The 20,788-nt window shown below is 60.8% G+C and overlaps 2 protein-coding genes across 17 annotated transcripts in view; one reads left to right on the plus strand and one right to left on the minus strand.

Moving 5' to 3' along the window:
* The window catches only part of Dnm2 (dynamin 2), a 65,063-nt gene extending 47,426 nt beyond the window's left edge, over window positions 1-17,637 (plus strand). For 3 of the 15 annotated variants that reach the window (XM_004999460.4, XM_004999461.4, XM_063228691.1), the window contains 11 exons: window positions 584-654; window positions 1,787-1,816; window positions 3,429-3,480; window positions 4,254-4,265; window positions 7,459-7,572; window positions 11,788-11,897; window positions 13,814-13,925; window positions 14,055-14,216; window positions 15,230-15,462; window positions 15,748-15,996; window positions 16,378-17,065. In XM_004999460.4, the coding sequence (XP_004999517.1) occupies window positions 584-654; window positions 1,787-1,816; window positions 3,429-3,480; window positions 4,254-4,265; window positions 7,459-7,572; window positions 11,788-11,897; window positions 13,814-13,925; window positions 14,055-14,216; window positions 15,230-15,462; window positions 15,748-15,996; window positions 16,378-16,447 (1,215 nt within the window). In that variant the 3' untranslated portion in view covers window positions 16,448-17,065. Of the gene's footprint in view, window positions 1-583; window positions 655-1,786; window positions 1,817-3,428; window positions 3,481-4,253; window positions 4,266-7,458; window positions 7,573-11,787; window positions 11,898-13,813; window positions 13,926-14,054; window positions 14,217-15,229; window positions 15,463-15,747; window positions 15,997-16,377; window positions 17,066-17,258 lie in introns of those variants that run through there. The other 12 variants (XM_063228690.1, XM_063228689.1, XM_003461230.5 and 9 more) reach the window with 8 other exon arrangements.
* On the minus strand, window positions 17,399-20,723 carry Tmed1 (transmembrane p24 trafficking protein 1). Of its 2 annotated transcripts, none has more exons than XM_003461235.5 (4): window positions 20,204-20,723; window positions 19,491-19,588; window positions 19,169-19,352; window positions 17,399-18,383 (listed from the first exon to the last, which is right to left on the minus strand). In XM_003461235.5, exons 1-4 carry the CDS (start codon window positions 20,393-20,395, stop codon window positions 18,165-18,167), a joined length of 693 nt encoding a protein of 230 aa, XP_003461283.1. In that variant the 5' UTR covers window positions 20,396-20,723; the 3' UTR covers window positions 17,399-18,164. The 2 variants fall into 2 exon arrangements, with proteins under 2 accessions (XP_003461283.1, XP_013005504.1); XM_013150050.3 differs by lacking the exon at window positions 20,204-20,723 and adding an exon at window positions 19,841-19,966.
* Window positions 20,724-20,788: the final 65 nt, after the last annotated feature.

Below are 20,788 nucleotides of genomic sequence, written 5' to 3' on the forward strand. Positions count from 1 at the left end.
GAGAGAGAGAGAGAGAGAGAGAGAGAGAGAGAGAGCGCCAGTGCACATTCTTCAGTTTCAAGGCAGCACTAATAGTGTGCCAGGCATTGTCCAGAGTTTTTGCATCCAGATGGTGTAACCTGGCTGTGGTGTCCTCCAGTGACACAGAACTTGCCTAGCATGTGCAAGAACCTGGTTTCCATCTCAGCACTATAAAAAAGAACAAGAAAAGGGGAAAAACCGTAAAAAGCCATGGTGGGCTGAATCACGTACCCCGAAAGATACCCACATTGCAATTTGCAGAACCCGGAAAGGTGTCAGTTTATGTGGCAGGAAACAGGCTTTGTAGGTGCTTTTAAGTGGAGGATCTTGAGACAGCGGATTACTCTGTGCAGCAGAGACACAGGAATCTGTCTGACCCCACAGCTTGGGAACAGGAGGCCCAAGGTCAGGAAAATCCCTGGAGGCTGACGGAGACTCGGGTCACTGCTGTGAGAGTTCTGATGGCTTTGCGCCCCCTGCTGGCGACTGCGGGAAGCGTGCCGTCTGCCGCCCCTCACTGTGCCTTTAGGCTCTGGCCTCATAGCGACCCCTCTTTCCCCAGATTCTTCTTCTGATCGACATCGAGCAGTCATACATCAACACAAACCATGAAGACTTTATTGGATTTGCCAAGTATGTACCCGCGAGGGACGCGGGGGGGGGGGGCGGCAGCAGTTCGCACCCTTAGCCGTAGGCTAAGGAAGCCAGTGAGCCAGTGGAGCACGGGTTCCATCAGAGGACAGGACGGAGCCAGGGGCCTCTGGGTGAAGGACAAGGCCATCTGACAATACCAGATGGTGCCCCCCGCCCCGCGGTAGCACCGGCTGCGCACCTGTCCCTCTCTCTCCCTCTCCCTCTCCTGCAAGACTTCTCAGAGCCTTCCATGCACCGGGGTGCAGCTTGTCCCAGTCTCTGGGTGTCTCTAGGGACAGGCCCCCAGGGCTGTCTGGCTTCCAGGGCACCCAGCTGCGGTCCGGCTCTGGTTTAGGAGGAATGTAGATACGAGTGGTACTGGTCTTGGGTGTCGCCTCTGGCGCCAGCATTCCTGGGGCTCTCAGCAAGCCTGAGCATCACTGGGACCTTTCTGGTGTCCTCTCTCGCGCGGCTCCTGGAATCCATGCCCGGCACAGCCGGCTTTCCTGTACCCTCTTGTGGAAGTTGCAAGCCTCCTTCTGGGCATGCATGGTAGGGGACCTCAGTCTTCTGGGCATGCGCAGTAATGCAGCTGCTGTCTTGTGGGCATGCGCAGAGCTGGAGCAGCCGTAGTGCCCCGCCCGGGCCCCACCTTCACGGGCAAACCCGGCCTGCAACAGCCAGTCGGGGCGCAGTGTGCTCAGAGCCCCGTGGGGCTGGGCAGCGTCCCGTGGGATCTAGGGGGTGGCCCTGGCGTCCTTGAGGAGGGCCGTGGGACCACAGTGCTCTGGGTTGAATGTTATCCAGACAGTGAGCAGGGTGATGGAACAGCAGTTCCGCGCTGCGCACGTGCTACGTGAACGGAGCGAATGAACGCATGCACGGACGCGGGGCACGAGCCCGTGCTCCTCCCTCCCGGGCCCTGGCCGCGCGGCTGCCCCTGGCGGGCCTTCCCGGCGCCTGGTGCGCCTGGGCAGACGCTGCTGGCGCCCTCCGGTCCTGCCGCTGTTTTCCTCACCGTGACGTCTCTGCCTCTCACACTTCATCCGCAGTTCCTCTCACAATCTCTCCTGTTTTTCCTTTGACCACTCCACTCTTTCCTCCGGATTCCGGGGCCTCCCACTCTCCCCAGCTGTTACTATACTGAGCAGCTGCTCACCGGGTGGGTATTGCCTGCCGTGTGCCTTTGCCCTGCTGTGTGAATGGGGTCGCCTTGGCCGGGAGGCCCGGGCCCAGGGAGGGGGCGCCCCGGGGGCCCACTGAGCAGAGCCGGGGCCGCAGCTGGGCCTCTGGACAGGACAGTGCGGAGACAGCCGCTGCCCCTCTCGCAGGGCTGGGAGGTGGGAGGAAGGCGTGGAGGGCAGGTGCGGGTGCCAGCCACACCCTGCCAGGAGTCCCCCAGCACAGCCACCGACAGGCAGGGGGGCAGGTGCGCATGGCCCTCACTGTCACTGGATGAGTGCTGGCTTTGCAGGTCGCAGCCACATCCTTCAGACACCGTTCATCCAAATGCTCCCTGTGCTTCAAGTTCGGGGCTTCACTGTGCCCTCTACGCCCTGTGAACGGGACCACAGCAGAAGCCTAGAATCGTCTCTGGGAATATTAGAGAAAATACTGCATAAAATTGAGCCCCGTTTTTTGGGAGAGGTTGGGTTTTTTCTCCAATAGTGGGGATTGAAGCCAGAGCCTTTATACTGAGTTACATCCTTAGGCCTTTAAAAAATGCATGAAATACATATATATTATGAGGCAGCGTCTCTCTGATGTACCCCAGCTAAACTCAAGCTTATGATCTCCGCCTCCCAGAGTGCTGTGAACACAGGAGTTTCTACTTCCATTCTGAATTTGCCAACCTTTACCCATCTAGGCAGAAGCCTGTCACACACATACACACACGCACACACACACACACACACACACTCTTCTTCATCCAGCAGCCAATCTGAACTTCAAGGCAAAGCCCCCAGCAGCAGTCTGCTGGTTTTCTGAAATTTCTAACCAAAGCAATAAAAAAAGAAAAAATAGGTAAGTGACAGGTGTGGAAGCTGTTTGCAGGCTTCCATGTGATTGCTGGGGTAGGAAGTGTACCAGAGTCGCTCAGGGCTGGAGGAGGAGCCCTCTCAGGCACGGTGGCCAGCCCCTGCACCTGCATGACCGCGGCAGGCAGATAGCAGCCGTGTGGAAACGTGCTCCGTTGGCCTTGAGTGTCCTCCACGCCAGGTTAGGAAGGGAAGATGAGCTGACATGCATTTTAATAGCCAGTAGCTGTCCAGGGTCTGGTGTCCAGGGCTGGATGGCCTTGTGCATAGCGCTCATTGCGACCTGCTATTGGGGTCCCGGCTGGGGAGGGAGAGCAGGAAGAAGCTTCAAGTATCTGACCCCCCACCACTCTGGCATGAGTCCCCCTGTGGCCACCTCCTGACCCTTCATGGGCCCTCTTGGATGCTCTAGGACACGCTGCATTATGGAGGGAGCGGGCACTTCGAGGTGGCAGAGATCAGGGCCTAGAAGCCAGGACTCAAACTCAGAACTCAGGCAGGCGCTTTGCTGCTGAGCTGTATCCCTGGCCAGAAGCTTCAGTTTAAAGGGATACCTCTTCTTGCTCTGTGCGCCCACACTCTCTCAGGCTGCCCTTCATGCACAAGGGCATATTGTGCCCATGGCTGGTCAGTGGGCCCTCAGGGAACAAACCCCCACCTGTGCCACCAGGGCCTCTTGCCCCGCCCCCGCCCTGCATCCCATCCGCATGCACCCTCTCTGTGCTTTGGTTGCAGTGCCCAGCAGAGGAACACGCAGCTGAACAAGAAGAGAGCCATCCCCAACCAGGTAGCTCCCACCACAGCGTCCCGGGGCGGGAGGGCACAGCAGGGTGACCTCAAGGGTCTGAGTGCTGAAGAAGCTTTGGTAGGGCCTGGAGGTAAATGTCACACCCCAGAAAGCCCTGTTAACATCAAAGCTCAAGGTCGGGTTTGGGCTCTTGAGGCAGGGGCCACATAGCAGTTATCTCAAGTGTCTACAAACACATGGGGTTTGCCAGCTCCTGCCCCAAGGGTAGGGGACCTGTAGGTGGGAGCCACAAGATGTGTTACCACCAGCAGCTCAGGAAAGTCAGGGATGGTTTGATCCCCACACCCTGAAACTTGATATCACGCCCTGGATGGAGGCCTTATGAAATAAGGTCAGCTTTGTAAGAAGTTCCGGCCACCTTTTCCCCACTCTCTATGTCAGGCCGCACCGGGTGGGTGGGGGTGGGGGCTCTGCTGTTTATCTTGCACGATTCTAGAACCTGATTGAAAAGAGAAAGTAACCATGCATGATTTGGTTTTTTTGTTTATTTGTTTTGTTTTGTGCTTGCAGAGGTAATACATATATTATTGCTTTTTCATTTTGGAAGATGATAATGAATTAAATAATTAACACCATGAATATAATTAATAGCATGTAATTTTTTTTCTTTTGCTGTTTTTTCCCCTGCTCATTCCTTCTGCCGTGACTGTGCTTTCTCCTGCTTTCTCTCCGTCCCCTCGTGTCCTTCTGTCTCTGCTCCTCTGCTCGCTCTTCCTTGATTTGCCCACAATCCTAACTTTGCATTCTCAAAGGGGGAGATCTTGGTAAGTACCTGCTCACTGCAGTAATGAACGTTAGTGAATCTCATAGTAGTGGAGACCCTGCCTGCCTCTTAACTTCCCTCCCCGCCAAAAATAACAACAATAACTAAAACCCGAGTTAACCTGGAGCCCCCCATACTGTGGCTGTCACCGGACTTGACGTCCTCCTGGGTGTCCACTGTCCTCACAGAAACACTAACCTAGTTGCTGCCTTTATTAGACGCTCAACTCCTCCAGCTAATTCCAGACAGAGTATCTGGCGTTCCGTAGATCAGGGATGGCAAATACCACACCTGCCCCCCATCTCTTCCCTGCCTTTGGGTGTTCAAGTCCCGCAGGAACTGATGTTTGCTGTTGCTGCTTCCCCAGGGCAGAAATCCCTCGATGAGGAGCAGGTTTCCACCTTCTATGCCTAGGGCAGACATGACTAATCAATCAGCACACTGCTTTTTGTGCCATCTCTCCTCTGCATGCCCATGGCAGGCATAGCTCATCAATCCTGGCACTCTTCCTTAACAGGCATGCCACCCTTCCCTCATGTCCTTCCCTGTATCCATGCCAGGCATGAGTAACCAATCGGGGACCTTTCCCCTGGATGCTGCTACAGTCTTACTGTTTCCATGGCTACTGTGACAGTGGATGACAGACTCTGCAGTTCGGCTCTTCCTTTGCCTGGGACAGACATCACTAATTGATCCTAGCACCCTTTCTTGCCACTCCCAAAATTCTCGCCACACTGGTCCCAAGCTAGTACACCTGAAGCTGAACTGTATTTGCCATCCCTGGTATAGCTACTGCTTGGTCCCTTTGCAGGGAGCCCTCAGCGGGTTGGAGTGGAGCAGCAGGGGTTGCGAGGCCTAGCTCTGTCCAGAGGGAGGAGAGGCCACTCCAGCTGCAAGCTGTGCTCATTTTAGGCCTGCAGGCCCCCGGGTATTCTCTCACTGCCAGCTGCTGGGTCCTGGGCTGGTGCCCCTGCTGCCCTCTGCAAAGATCTTTCTTCAGCTGAGGCCCTTTTGTGCTAGCTTGGATGCCGCTGAGTCCTGGCCGATGCAGATAGAGCCAAAGTGCAGAGCCCGAGCTGGCGGCGGGGGAGGCAGGAGGAACAGTCAGCCCTCAACCTGTGGGTCCCTCTTTCACCCCATCCTCCTCCCCGCAAAGTGCCCATGACCTTGACTAGTGTCCTCTCCCACACAGCCAGGCCTGGCGCCTGCTCCCTCCCCCACCCCAGAGGTTTTGTCACCTAGCCCCCAATGCCCTGAGTGTGGCCTCGGACCCTCACCCAGGGAGGAGGCTGGCCCGGCCACCCTGCAGACCCAGCCACAGCTTCTGAGTGCTGCCCGCACTGCCCCAGGCAGCCCCCTCTCACGTGTGCCTGCTGCCTCCACTGTGCCCGGCCTGGGGGCCCTCGCTGTCCCCTGCCCCACCTCCTCGTCCTCCTGAGCCCACCCCCAGGGGGATACCTCTTGGCACTAACTGGCTTGCCCTTAGGGAGCCGTTGTCCCCACTGACCAGCCGTAGAGGTGGCTCTGAGACCCACAGGTACTGCTCCTGATAGCTCCAGGCAGCGTCCTTAGCCCTAGCCACATCAGAGGCAGTTGGCCCAGGCCAGTAGGGGGTGGTCAAGGACCACGACATCAAGGCCTCGCATGCGATGGAGCAGCGACCCCCTGGGCCCTATTTGTCCTCCCTGGTAACATTCAGGGATTGCACCCAGATCCATGAAGCGCTCACCCTGGGCTGCACCGGGACTAAGACCATGATGGACATGGGGGCGGAGTGTGGCCACTGAGACCCACATGGCCTGGGGCTTTTGGGGCCAGAGGTAGGGGTTCCCTCCTGGGCCTCTAGCAGGTCCATCTCACCTCAGTGTGAAACCAAGAGTGCCATCAGTGTCACCAGCCATCCCAGTTTGCCTGGGGTGAAGGCCATGCCCACAACACTGGGCCTTGACTGCTAACACCAGTGCGTCCTGGAAAAACCAGGCTGAGTGGGTCGCCCTGTCCCCACAACCTTGCCGGGCTGCCATCGGTAGTCAGAAGCCAGCTGGCCCTATCCACTCCAAACAGCTGCAGGATTCCTGACTTGACTGTCATCCCAGGACTTGGCCTGAGTGAAGGTTCCACGTGGCACCTTATAGTGTCCCCAGTCTTTGGCACAGTCCCTGGCCTTTGGTGGCAGCCTCTGTCTTTGTGGCTCTGTGTGTCTGGGAGCCCAGAAGGGATGGGAGGGCAGGGCCCGCAGGCTGCTGGCCTTGAGAGCCGACAGTCCTGGGGCAGGTCAGGAAGTCCCTCCTGAGAGCTGTCCACCAGCAAGTCACCTAGGCCAGCCTGACACCTAGAGGCCCCTCTAGGATTTCTCCTCCCTAGGGCCTCTGGGTGACGGAGCCCAGCCTGTCCCAGCCACCCGAGGCCCCACATAGCTCACCTCCCTCACTTGGCTAGTGTGCGCCTCCAAATACTGCCCTCAGCCTGGGGGTCCCCAGTCCCAAGGTGGTGTGAGGGGCCACTCATGCCTCTGAATCCCAGGGACCATGGGACTCTGAGAATGTGTTCCCCCACAACTGCCTGCATGTAGCTGTCAGGTGAGCCTCTGTGCAGGCCTGGCTTCAGCCCCCCACTCAGGTGACAGCCATATCCACACAAGCCTTGCCACAGGGTCTCCCTGCCCAGACCCCTGGGTGTCATTTGGAGAAGAGTCACCAGCCAGCTTGGGGCACGATCCTTGCCCCTGGTGCCTGCCACCCCCAGTGTCCCCAGGAAGGTGACTCCTGTCCCCAGCGCTCACAGCCCTGGTGAAGGCAAGGGCCGTTCACGGGGAGCCTTTGCTGGTGTGGCCCAAAGGAAGGCAAGAGCACTGTCCCGGGCTGTGGACGGCCCCTCCCTCCAGGGACGGCGGCCATGGCACGCGGGCCCAGCGCTTCTCTGGGACCCTTGTTCATATAAACAAGGCCAGTTCTGCGGACGTCCTGTCCCGAGGTGCCTGGCCCCGCACTCCTTCCCTGTGCCCCAGGCCAGGGAGGCGCTTTCTGTCTGTCTGCCGCCTGCCAGGCAGCCCAGCCAGTCTCCAGCTGGGAGCGCTTGGGGCTGGAGGTGTCTGCTGAAGCTACTGGGAGAGGGTGCTGGCCTGGCTGCTGTGCTGGGGGTGGCCTTGGCGGTGGCAGGGTCCTGTCCCCTGCTGAGCCGTGCCCTCCCCCCAGGTCATCCGCAGAGGCTGGCTGACCATCAACAACATCAGTCTTATGAAAGGCGGCTCCAAGGAATACTGGTTCGTGCTCACGGCCGAGTCACTGTCCTGGTACAAGGATGAAGAGGTGAGTGGCTGGGCAGGAGCGGGTGGGCCCGGCACGGGGACCCCGCAGTCAGGGCTGCTGGGCCCGGCCCTCGGAGTGACCCATGGCAGCACCGGAGGAGGAAGGAAATAGGGCAGGGGGCCGATGCAGGCTGGAGGGGCGGGGACGGGCGCCCGGCCAGGCCCTGGGTGCGGTTCCAGGCTGTGGCTGGCCAGGCGCTTAGCCTCTCTGGACTCGGGCTCCCTCTCTGAAGTGAAATGGGACCGTGCCTGCCGCAGTGTGTGAGGGAGTCTTACCTCCATGTCATCGAAAGGAGGAGACGGGGAGGCCTGTGGGACAGTGCAGCAGGGGTCCCTGCAGAGGGTTCATTCATTCAGCCTGAGGGTGACCGCTGTCTGGCCCAGGCTGGCCTCTGACTCACAGCGATCAGCCTGCCTCAGCCTCCTCCTAAGTGCTGGAGTTTCAGGTCTGCATCCAGCACAGTCAGCCGTAGGGGTCCAGTAACTGCTTCACAGCTCACCCTCAAAGTCCAGCGTGGTGCCCTCCTGTCCCCACCTCAGCCTCTAGCAGCCCCCGGAAGGGAAAGAAAGGACAGACCGGTCGAATGCCGGCCCCTTTGGTGACCCCCGGACAGCCACTGAGTGTGGGCACCAAGCACCCAGCTAACAAATCCAGCACTGTTTTAAGAAAGTGGACTAGGGCTCAGTGGCACAGCGCCTGCGTGGCAAGAATGAGGTCATGAGTTTGAGTCCTGGTACAAAACAGTGCTGTCATCCCAGCCCTCAGGAGGCTGAGGCAGGAGGCCACAGGTTCTAGGCTTGCCCAGCCTTCCTGAGACCTGCACTTACCAAGACCCTGTCTCAGTGTTTTTTAAAAAAAGGGCCAGGGATGTAGCTCTGGCACAGCACCTGCTGCGAGTTCGATTCTTGATACCAAAAGAATTACATTTTTAAAAATGGGGCTGGGATGTGGCTTTGGGACTGCAAAGAGGAAGAAGGAGAGCGGGGGCCTGAGAGCCGGCACTCCAGCGCGGCCTCCCGGGGCCCGGGATGTGGGGTGCCCCTGCTCTCCCGGCAGGGGTAGAGAGGGGCGCTGGCTGTGGTCCCGGCCCCCACTGGCCGCAGGGAGCGGGGGCTGTGTACAGTCCAGTGTTGGGGAGGCCAGCTAGGAGACGCCACTGTCCCCACTCCTCAGCAGACCCTCAGGCCCCCTTGGGTTGGCACTGCGGTCCACCTCATTTGCCAGGCAGGGACACTGCGGCCCTGCGTACTGGCTGGAGGGCCCCGTCTGTCTGGGATGTTCCCAGCCCGACAGATGCGGTCAGGTCAAGGCCAGGGGTCGGGTGAAACGCAGTTATCACACTCCTCCTCTGTGCCCTGGAGCACTCGGGGCCACACAGGCCTCAGGGACTCTGCTGGGACCTGCTCTGGGCCAAGGCGGTGGGGTCAGCAGAGCTGCCACAAGCATTTCCAGGTGCCACCTCGAGCCCCCTGGGCCACAGTGGAGGAGGCCAGGGAGGTGCGGCTGGGGCGAGGGCTTGGGATGGCCCTTGGTCCCCTGTGTCCCCTTCCCAGCCTTGCAGTCTGAGCTACCCCAGATGTCTTGCGCAGGGCCTGGAGGGCAGAAGCCCCGAGATGGCCAGACACGGTTCTGCCCGGGAGCTGGGGTGAGCTGCTGTGTCCCCAAAGCTGGAGGACAGGCGGATCTGGGGTCCTGTGGACCAGTGTGCCTAACGTGGCATGGGGCGCCGCAGACTGGCTGCAGGGGCTCAGGCAGCAGGGGGTCGGCTCGTGGCTGCCTCTGGGAGTCATGCACCCCGCTATGGGCCCCAGGCCCGGCAGGGGCAGCTTGGAAGGAGGCAGTAATGAGAACCAGGCGGGTGCCAGGGGCCCGTGAGTCACACACAAAGCAGGCGCGACGTCCAGGGTGGGTCCCCAACCCCTGGGGCCACTTGGCGCCACGTGAGTGGCAGCCACCTTCCTAGAGAAGCTACTGTGAGAGGCCTTTTATTTCAGAAATAAGGGGACACCGAAGGCGGGGGGTGGGGCAGGCGACCCTCTGCCGACACAGCCCAGGGATCCCGCCTGCCTTTGCCCGGTGCCGGCTGCCACCCGGGTTCATCTTCTCCCCTGGGGACGACCGGTGCAAACCCAAGGCCACTTACCTCGGCGCCTGCCTCCTCGGGGCGGCGGCACTCGGGGAGCCGGCGGGGGCCCAGCCGACGCTGCACGCCCGAGCCCAGCCTAACCAATGTGCAGACTACTGTACACATGCAGAGGCGCCTGAACAGGTAGTCTGAACACTGGGCCGGCGGGGCCGGTGTCCGGTGTCCGGTGTCCCTGCCTCGGGCCCCCGGCCCTGCGCCTCCCGGAGCCGCAGCCTCCGACGTGGCATGGCCGGGCCGCATCTGGAGGGAGCCGCGCGGAAATCCGCCGGGGAGGGGCGCGTGCACGGCCGGCTGTGGACGTGCGAGCGTGTGTGCATGTGTGTGCGTGCGCGTGTGCCGGCGGCTGCGGGAAGACGCGCACTGTAAACACTTCCAGATGTGCTGCGCGCAGCCCCCGGCCCAGGACTCTGCCTGGGCCCTGCCGCCGGCCGCGCAGCTTCCTGCCTCCTGACACGCGAGGGTGGGGACCGCAGAGGGCCTTCGGGGACTTCTGGGCGGCTCCCCTGCCTGCCAGCCCGCCTGCCAGCCCCGCAGTGACAGGCTTTCCTGCCCTGTGTCCGTGCTGTGCAGGGCCTGGCAGTGTGACCCCGGGACCTCGCTGTGCGGGGGCACCGAGCTTAGTGCTCCGCCACTTTGCCAGACACGCAGGTGCTTTTGTGCTGCCCGCTTCTGCATTTTTAGTTTTATTTTTTTAAAGTTTCTGTATTATCCAGACAGGGCTGGAACTTAGCAACCCTCCTGCCTCAGCCTCGCAGAGTGCTGGGAGGGATGGCACATGCGTACTGGCGTCTCACCCATTCCTCTCCACCACACTGCTGCTCCTATCTCAGGTGGCGCGGGGCGGGCTTTGTTCTGGGGCCCTCAGGGCACAGGGACAGGCACATGAGGAGGAGGCTTTAGAGACTTCGGTGCTAAGAAAGGCTGGAGCCTGCAGGCAGAACCTGGTGGTGGGGTTCTATGGTATGTCAGGTCACGCTGTGTGTCCCTGGGCAGGCTGCTGCCGTCTCTGAGCTGCATTGTCCTTAGTAGACTGAAGGGGAAATCAGAGGCAGCTGCTGCAGGTCGCCCCGGCATGGGGGCTGGACACTCCAGCTCTGCTGTCTGGATTCCGAGTATTGAAAACTGGCTCACAGGCTGGGGTGTGGCTCAGTGGCGGAGGGCCTGCTGGACATGCATAAGGCCCTGGTTTTGTCCCCAGCACTGTAAAATCCGACTATACTCCCCTCAAAAATGCAATGTACCAGGCCTGGTAAGACAGGCCTTGAGTCCTGCAGCTGGGGAGGCTTAGGCAGGAGGAGCGAACATTAGAGCCCAGCTGGGTGATTCAGCAAGACTCTGGCTCACAAAATATAAGAGCTTGAAGCTGGGCACGCCTGTCATCCCAGCACTCAGGAGGCTGAGACAGGAGGATCTCTATGAGTTCATAGGCCAGCCTGGGCTAGAGTGACTTCAAAGCCAGCCTGAACTGCATAGTGAAACCCTGTTTCAAAAACATGTACGTACGCACACACAAATCTCTAGAAACAAGAGACAGAAGAAGAGCTTTTGTGTGCACCACACAGAGGACCAGCTGCGCTGCCCGGGAAGGGACCCAGCCCTTGGTGTCACCCATCACTTAGCCAATGTTGATGGGTGTGCCAGGACCTGGAGTGCCACCCCATTCTGTGTCACGTGGGCCCAGGTCCCTGCCCACTGTCTCTCTATGCCTCAGTCTCTCTGAGGGAGCGGGGTAGGAGCAGTCACCTACCAGTGGTCAGCAGAGTTCAGTAATCCCAGTACACATTGTGCCATCTCCACAGGGGATAAAATGGACATTGTGCCTGTCCAGGAGCCCAGGGGACAGGTGGAGCTAGGTCCCTTATGTGTGGGGTCCAGAGGTCCCCTTCCGCACTCCATCCTGACTTAGATAAGGAGGTAGTCGAAGCAGCAAGTGTGGAAGGGTGAATAGTGCAACACCACCCAAATCAGAAGTGTCCTGAGTGGGCAGAGTCCTCCTGTGACACCTGCCTCCGGGCACAGCATGCCACTACCTCGGATAGCCGAGGTGACCCTGTCTCTTCGGCCCTCAGGAGAAAGAGAAGAAGTACATGCTGCCACTGGACAACCTCAAGATCCGCGACGTCGAGAAGGGCTTCATGTCCAACAAGCACGTCTTCGCCATCTTCAACACGGAGCAAAGGTGAGGGCCCTCTCCCCCAGCTACGGTTCCAGCGGGGTGGGGTGTGGATCTGTGGCCTCGTTTGAGGCCTAAGTCGCTTTCACCGAGTGCCTGCTCCCTGGGGCTGCAGGAGGGAAGCAGTCGAATGCTGGGGGTGTCCGGAGGGGGCAGACGTCTGAGTGAGGGGGAGCCTGCAGGCTTCCCCTGGAGGCCCTGGCTCAGGTGCTCACCATGCCCTCCGGTGCTGCGGGAGGGGGAACAGGCTGGCCTGAGTAGGGCCCAAGGCCCCGGGGCAGCAGGCAGGGGCTGCCCTAGGTGGAAAGGGTGGCCGGGCCCAGGGTGGGGCCAAGGCCAGGGGGCCGTCATGCAGGCTCAGTCACAGGAGTGAGCTGGAGGTGGGGACCCTACAGGGCTGTGGGTGGGGGTCTCAGCGTGGCCCAGTGCTGGGCGAGCCAGGTCAGGACCCCTGGCTTGATCCACAGCACAAGCAGGGAAGGGAAGTGGACCCAAAACCTGCTTAGCATTTCTAGGCTTGGGACCCCTGCGATGCCTCCTCCTGCCACTGGTGGCTGGCCGTCCCACCCCCCTGGGCCCTGGGCTTCCAGGTATTACCCATGTATTTCTTAGAAGTGGGGTCAAGAAGCTCAGAAAAGGTCAGAAAACAAGTAAATGTTGCGTTGTTTTGCATAAATGGAATCCAGACTCCCCAGCAAGGCAGCTTCCCCAGCCCCCTCTCTTATTCCTCAGCCTTTCCCAACACGTGGCTTCTGCCTCTTGGTCTAAGAGAGCTGCCTAAATGCCAGCCATCGTGGTGACATTCCAGGCAACCAAAAGGAGCCCACATCTCACTTGGAGGCTCTGAGGGAAGCTCCACTAGCTCGGCCCCACCAGGGACAGGACAGTCACCAAGGCGTGTGCCATGAACTCTGGCTATCAAACACTGTCCCACAACACTGGAATCCTCCGATCTTGCTTCTAGCCTTGGGGCACGGCATCTCAGTGCTACCCTGTGACCCGAGTGAGCCTGACACTTCCCAAGCCTGTCTTTGTCTGTCCCCAGGAGTCAGGCCACCATCTAGATCTCTGATCACAGTGACGTAGCCACTGGTCACCTGTAGCTATTTCATGTAAATTAATCAAAGTGCCGCCTAGGGTTTTTCAGTCTTTTGGTACCGGGATCAAATAATCAAAATGCTGTGATGGCGCATGCCTGTCATCCCAGCGCTCTGACAGGCTGAGGCAGGAGGTTGCAAGTGTGAGCCCAGCTTGGATTACGTAGAAAGACCTTGTCTCAAATTTAAGGAGATGAGTAGGGCTAGGGGTCTAATTCATGTAAACGCCCTGAAAGCGCTGGGTTCAGTCCCCAGTGCTGGAAAACACAAGATTTTGCCAAAGCCTCCTGTGGCGGCCCCATCAGACCGTGCAGGCAGGGGACATTCTTGCTGTGGCAGGAAGTTCACGTGGTTATTGCCACTCTGGCTTCCTGCAGACCCCTCGCTGGGAGCCCCCCTCCAGAGCAGGGCGCGTGAGATTAGTGTCTGGGTCCTTGAGGAGCCTGATGTGGGGACAGGCTTTTCCCGGCTCAGCAGTCCGCCAGCTGAGGGAGACAGAGGCCCTGGGTACTGCGATGCCACACCCTGCCCAGTGCTGCCCTGTTTGTGTTTTGTCACAGGGTCTCACGATGTAGTTCAAGCTGGCCTCAAACTTGTGGCAATCCCCCTGCCTCAGCCTCCCAAATCCTGGGACCATGGACATGTGCCACCGTGCCTAGCTTGCACTGCTATTTAATGGGCAGTAGATGCCACCTCTCAGCAAGTGCTCGGCATGATGGCGGGTGGCTGGTGTCCTGGGCCTAGGTTGGTCTTGAGTCCCTGGTTGTGCGGCCAGAGCCCTGGCGGTGAGCCAGGCCTGTGATTGGGCCCTCACTCCCACCCCAGGAACGTCTACAAGGACCTGCGGCAGATCGAGCTGGCCTGTGACTCCCAGGAGGACGTGGACAGCTGGAAGGCCTCGTTCCTGCGTGCTGGCGTGTACCCCGAGAAGGACCAGGTGAGGAGCCCGCTGCCCCTTAGTCGAAGGCAGGTCCAATGCCAGGCAGCCTGAAGCCCCTGGAGCGTACAGAGCAGAAGGGTTCCCAAGGGCTGGGTCACCCCTCATGGCTTCCGCTCTCTGTGACAGGCGGAGAACGAGGATGTGGGGCAGGACACCTTCTCCATGGACCCGCAGCTGGAGCGGCAGGTGGAGACCATCCGCAACCTGGTGGACTCCTACGTGGCCATCATTAACAAGTCCATCCGCGACCTCATGCCAAAGACCATCATGCACCTCATGATCAACAATGTGAGTGTGCGCTGCCGCCCGGGCAGCCCCAGGCCAGAGCTGGGGTCCACACTGCAGGTGGACTCCCGGGGCTTCTGCTGGTGGTGGTTTAGTTTAGTTTTTTGGTTTTTTTGGTACCAGGGATCGAACTCACGACCTCGTGCTTGCCAGGTGAGCGTGCACGCTGCTTAGCCAAGTCCCTGGCTGGTTTAGTTTTCTGAGACAGGGTCCCGCTATGCAGCTCAGGCTGGCCTTGAGCTCACTCTGTAGCCCAGACTGGGCTCTAACTTGCAGGGATCCTCCCGCCTCAGCCTCCCAGGTGCTGGGATTTCTGGTGTTCAGCACCACACCCAGCCTTCGCCATCAGTTTTTATTCCTGCCTTGGAAAACTCCAGCAGGGCTGGACATGGTCATTCCAGCACTCTGGGAAGCTGAGGCAGGAGGATGGCAGTCTTGACTTTTGTTAGACAGTGAGATATTTGGTCCACATCAGGTGTAAACTGATCAGTCTTTTCTTCTTCGTCGTCGTCGTCTTCTTTCAGTACTGGAAATTGAACTCACAACCTTGCACTTGCCAATCAGGCTCTTTGCAGACACTGAGCTATATCCCGGCCCCGAGGATGGCAGATGTCAACACAGCGTAGTCAGCTTAGTGACTAAGCCAGACCCTGCCTCGAAACAAACATACAGGGCTGGGGGTTTAGCGTCTGGTGGCGTAAGCACCTGCCTGGCAAGCACGAGGCCATGAGTTTGATCCCCAGCACTAAATAAATGAATGTAAAAAGGGCTGAGGACAGAGCTCTGGCAGAGCAGCGTGAATTCCACCAGTCTCCGGGCCCAGCAGCAGGGCGGGCAGAAAGGAGCCTCACTGAGGAGAGCCAGGCGGAGGACGGGGGCCAGCAGGACTGAGCGTGCTGCACGGCTGCCTGGGGTGCCCTGGAGCACGGCAGGGCCGGAGCCTGCACCCTGCGCGAAGGGCGGCAGTGTTTGGGGTGGCCGGGGGCTCAGGAGCTGACCTGCGCCCGTGTCCCCAGACCAAGGCCTTCATCCACCACGAGCTGCTGGCCTACCTGTACTCCTCCGCCGACCAGAGCAGCCTCATGGAGGAGTCAGCCGACCAGGCGCAGCGGCGGGACGACATGCTGCGCATGTACCACGCGCTCAAGGAGGCGCTGACCATCATCGGCGACATCAGCACCAGCACCGTGTCCACGCCCGTGCCCCCGCCCGTCGATGACACGTGGCTGCAGACCGCGGCCAGCCACAGGTGTGGGGGCGCCCGAGGGACAGCCAGAGCGGGCACTGGCTACGGGGTGACCTTCCTACAGCGCAGGGTGGGGGACGGGGGCCCCCACGGGTCAGGCACAGTGACGGAGGCGTCGGCCTGGGCTCCTAACAGTGGGAGGTGGTGGCAGAGGGCTGGCCCGGGGCTCTTGGGGTGGTGGCCCTGCTGCAGCCCCAGGGTGCCCTGCAGGGGTGAGCCGGGGCGCCCTCAGCTGGCAGGGGCTGGGAGGTGGGGACCCCCCACTCACCACTCCCCTGCCCCCCGCAGCCCCACTCCACAGCGTCGACCTGTGTCCAGCGCCCACCCGCCAGGCCGGCCGCCCGCAGTGCGGGGCCCCACACCGGGACCTCCCCTGATTCCTGTGCCCGTGGGAGCTGCGGCCTCCTTCTCGGCGCCCCCCATCCCGTCCCGGCCTGGGCCCCAGGTGTTTGCCAACAGCGACCCCTTCTCAGCCCCACCACAGATCCCATCCCGGCCGGCACGGGTGCCCCCCGGCATCCCCCCAGGAGTGCCCAGGTAAGGTCGCACCGCCCGTGTCTCGGGCCTGCCCCTCCTCCCACCCCAGGCCACACGTGGACATCGAGGGCCATTCTTGACATGGGGAAACTGATACCTACAGGGCCCAGGTCCTTTGCCCAAAATCACACAGTAGTGGTGGCAAGGTGATCCCATGGCCCCCGGCTTGTCCCCTCCACTGTCTACCACTTGGGACCCCGGCACTGGCATCCCCCTGCCCCCCTGAGGTCCGGAGAAGAACAAGGACTTGCCCAGGTCACACAGGAGCAAACGCAGGGACACACAGGCGGCTTCCTCCAGGCGCCCTGGCAGCACCCGGGAGCGCTCCAGGTGGGGGCCTGGCACTGGCCTCACTGTCCCCCGCCTGTGTTCTCTCTGCAGCAGGAGGCCGCCCGCCGCGCCCAGCCGGCCCACCATCATCCGCCCGGCCGAGCCCTCGCTGCTCGACTAGGCCACCCGCCCACCCGCAGGGTCAGGCCTTCCCTCTGGGGGGCCTGGGCCCCTTGCCACCCCGGCCCCCATGCTGGGACCAGGCTTCTGGGGCTGCCCTGCTCCTCCCTGTTCCACTGGACACACCACGCAAGGGACCGAAGGCCCGGGCAGGGGGTGCTGGGGTTTGCACTTGGGGGGTGACCCAGGTGCCAGCTGGGCGACCGCGCTCCGGGTGCCATCCTGAAGGAGGGGTCCAGGCTGGCTCAGGGTCTCTCCAGGCCATCTGGAGGCTGAGGTGCCAAGGGCCTCTGGGTCCCCAGCCTTGTCGGGGTTCTCATGGGGGACCCTCCCCCGGCCCATGTTGTACATATTCTTCCTCGGCCACATTAACCAAGCGGCCGGAGCACAGCCTGCCTCGGCCGCCGGAGGTGCCTTCGCCAGGCCTGGAGCCTCTGCCAGGCCGGCCTCACTCCCGCGCTGCCCCTCCTCCTGGGCCCCCAGTGCCAGCTGAGGGGCTGGGGGGACCCCAGGTGCCCCTCTGAGCAGACCTCTGGCTCACTCCTGGCTCGGTTTGACCACTGTAAGTGCCTGCACTCTGTACCCTATTAATAAACTAAATAAAGGGAAGGACTTCGCAGCTGCTGTGTGGCCCTCTGTGTCCATGTCCACACGGAGCGCACGCCCTCGGCCTCCACTTGGGGACAGTCCTGGCAGCTCCAAGTGACACAGCGGGACCTGGGCCAGCCCCTTCCCCTGCTGGGGGCCCCCAGGCTAGAGACCCAGCTCGGGCCACCGCTGAACTCTGCCTCTGGTTTTTCTTTTGTGCCCAGGCGACCACCTCCATCAGCTCCTGCCCGACCTTTCTTCTGAACTCCGCGGAGAGCCCTCCCTCCCGCCTACCTGGTTGTCCCTTTCGTGGGGGCAGCTGTCCCAGCTGGTGTCCCTGAGCCCCAATCACCAGGCGTGCTGGTTTCTCTGACCATAATTTATTGACTGCAGCACCCAGGCGTGACCAGCCTCTCTCTTTGAGGCTCCTGCCTGTGGGGTGTGGCCAGGCAGCCTCTCGGCACCCTTGAGGGCAGGAAGAGGATGGACAGTCCTGTAGGTCCCCCCTGCAGCTGTCTGCAGACCTCCTGCCCAGCTGGCTACTCACTGGGCTGAGGAGCTAGGGCCCCTTCCTGTCAAATAAAATCACTCTCCTGGCAAGAACACTGCCGCTGTCGCCTCCTTCCAGCCCAGGCCAGGAGCCCTCAAGCAGGGTGCTCCTCCGGCTGTACCTGGTGTGGAGAGTCCGGCAGGGAGGGTGGGCTGAGTCACCCCCTGGCCCTTCCAGGGCAGTGCTGACGTCACTGGAAGACGTGCGCTAAGGCCAGGTGTGGTGACGCCAGGCCCTGGAAGCGGGCCGTCACCCCAGCACTCTGGGAGGTGAGGCAGGGCATGGCAAGTTCAAACCCTGTCTGGGTAACTTAGCAAGACCCTGTCCCAAGAAACAGAAATGGCTAAGGACGTAGCTCAGTGCAAAGGCCCTGGGTTCAGTCCCCAGAACCACAAGAACAGCGAAGGCACGTGTCTGGGGCGCCAGGAAGCACCTCGGCCACACCCTGATGCCGCAGCAGCACGCACTTTCTGCCCCTCGAGGGGGGCTCAGGCCTACAAGGCAGGGGCACTCTGCACAGCTCGGGGGGCCCGTCGCACAGGTGCGTGGCCCTCCATCTTCAGGGCTCCTCCGGGCGGAGCTATGCGCAGATGGAATGCTTGTCCTGGAAGAAGCGCTTGAGGGTACAGAGCTGCAGCACGGCCACCAGCAGCAGCACCGCCACGTTGACCGCTGACCAGAAGTTGACCCGCTCAAGGTTGCCCTCTAGCAGGTTGCGGTCCCGCGCTTCCAGGGCCCGCAGCAGCGTAAGCAGCTGGATGCTGCGCTCCAGCCGGGTCCTCATGGTCTCGATGGATTCCTGCAGCGGAAGGGAGGCCGGGGTGACCACCTCAGTCCTCACGCCACTTCCTGGCTGTGTGACCTTGAACTAGCTAGTGAGCCTCTCTGGGCCTCATCTGTGAAATGAAATGCTAAGCCACGCGTTGTGGCACACACCTGTGATGCTAGCACTCGGGAGGCTGAGGCAGGAGGATCACCGTGAGTTCAAGGCCAGCCTGCACTACACAGGAAGATCCCGTCTCAAAAAACAAACTCAGGGGCTGCAGGGTAGCTCAGTGGTAGGTCTGCTGGGCACCTGGAAGGCTCTGGGTTCAATCCTGAGCACTCCCCACCAAAAGGGTCAATGAGTGGACAGAACATATTTAGTACTGGGCAGCAGGACAGTCACAGCTCAAACACCAGCTCTGCCAGGTGCTAGCTATGTGGCCTTGGATGAGTTACTTTGCTAGCCTGTGCCTCAGTTTCTCCACCTGTGAAAAGAAAACCATCAGAGCACAGGACTTAGTTCAGGGAGAGGTTATGCACTGGTGATTTATGAGCTACGACCCAAACCAGGAGTGTGTGGCGCATGCCTGTCATCGCAGCACTCTGGGAGGCTGAGGCAGCTGGATTGCAAGTTTGAGCCTGGGCAACCTGGCAACACAGTGTGATCCTGTCTCAAAAATTAAGCTTTACATCTACAAATAAACTGGAACTGAGGCATTATATAAAGTTGGGGACACTGCTAGCCGGGAAGGCTGGATGGGGCCAAGGTGGAGCCTCCAGCCAAAAAGAGCAGCCAGCTCTGGCGATCAGAGGGCACACCTTGATGTCCTCCATTTTGACGTCCAGCATCTCCTCGGGTTCCACGGCCTCTGCCCAGCCCTCCACCTCCTCATCATCTTGCAGGCTGTCAAAGATGAGCTCAAAGAACACCAGCTTCTCCGAGATGGTGCTGAAGGAGTTGTCGAAGCACAGCCTGTAGTCCCCCGCCTCCGTTGGCTCCACCCTGATAAGAGACCCCAGATGTCAACAGACATCACCCTGGTGGCCAGCAAGAACTCTGGGGCAGCCAGAGCCGTAACCCGAGGCCGCCGAGGAGGGGCAGGACTGTAACCCAACCAGGCCGGGCAGCAGCAGAACTCACGTGTGCACCCCATCCGCCTTGCGGGTCTCACTGACCAACAGCACACCCTGAGGGCTCTCCAGCGTGAAATCCACGTCCAGCCCCGCACCTCCGATCACCTGGGGGCAGGTAAGAGTGGGTGGAGACACAGCTAGGCCAGGGCGCCTGCCCGGTAAGTTCCAGGCTGAGCCAACTCGCCCAGACCACGCAAACTGGTAAGGGCCACTCCGAGCGCCCACACCTAGACCACCACCGGTCGCGTTCCAGCTACAGCGCGGTTGTCAAGGCCCTCGTCCTGCCTCCGCCATCACGGGTTTGGGCGGGATCTTTTACCGGCTCCGCCCCCTCCGAAGTCCCGGACGGACGTTTACCTGATCAACGCTCCTTTGCTTGACACCGCCCCGGAAGGGCCGCGCTTTTCCTTTAAACCAACTTCTAAGCACGCCTGTGGGCCACGCCCCTTTAAACCTGGCCACACCCATCCCAGCCGTCGTACTGATTGGTTCCTTTTACTTCCGGTATCCCCGCCCCCCACGCTGTGCCCGTCCAGTCCCGCTTTTACTATGCCCGCCCCTTCCGCTCTCACGGGTCGCCCCGCCCCTTCCGTCCGAGCACCCCCCCCAGCTCCGCCCCCAGGCTCCACGCGACCGCGGTCCCTCCCAAGTCCCCGCTTCAGTGCACGCCTAACCCCCTCCCCCTGGCCCTCGCTAGCTCTGCGGCCCAGGACCCCTTACCTGGTACTCGGCCTCGAGGCTTGCGTTGGCTGGCGCAGACTGGTAGAAACATTGCTTCCTACCCGCGGGCAACAGAAACGTGAACTCGCCATCCTGGATCGGAGGAGGTCCTGCCCCGCCCACCCCCACCCCCACGGGCGGCAGTAGTAGCCACAGGGCAAGGGCAAGGACTAGGGCCACGCCGGCCGCCATCACCCGGGTCACTCTATGGTGGGCTCAGAAGTTGCGGCTCCTTTAAGGACTAGCCCTGCCCCCTCAGCTATTGGGCGAAGCCCATTGGCGGCCGCTGCTGGAGGCCGTGGAACCTAGAGAGAAGGAACCGTCGGGCACGAGCTGCCCGAGTGGGTGCCTACTGGACCTAAAACGCTCGGCGTCCACGACTTGTTCCCGAAGCACCTTCCGTTCTAGTCTCAATGTTTGGTGGTAGTGGGAAATATCAAAAATAAGTCCCACAAATAAGCACTTTTCGCAGGCAACGGTAAAAACGACTAAGGCGAAGGCGCTTGGGTCCTTCTAAGGCGACCCCGTGCGGTTTTCCCAGCGTACACGGCGCCTGTGGGCGTACAGTTGGGGGGGGGGGTCCGC

The sequence above is a fragment of the Cavia porcellus genome, unplaced genomic scaffold (assembly GCF_034190915.1).
Source record: "Cavia porcellus strain 051 isolate PalLab524CR breed Dunkin Hartley unplaced genomic scaffold, mCavPor4.1 scaffold_17, whole genome shotgun sequence".
Taxonomy (NCBI): Eukaryota; Metazoa; Chordata; class Mammalia; order Rodentia; family Caviidae; genus Cavia; species Cavia porcellus.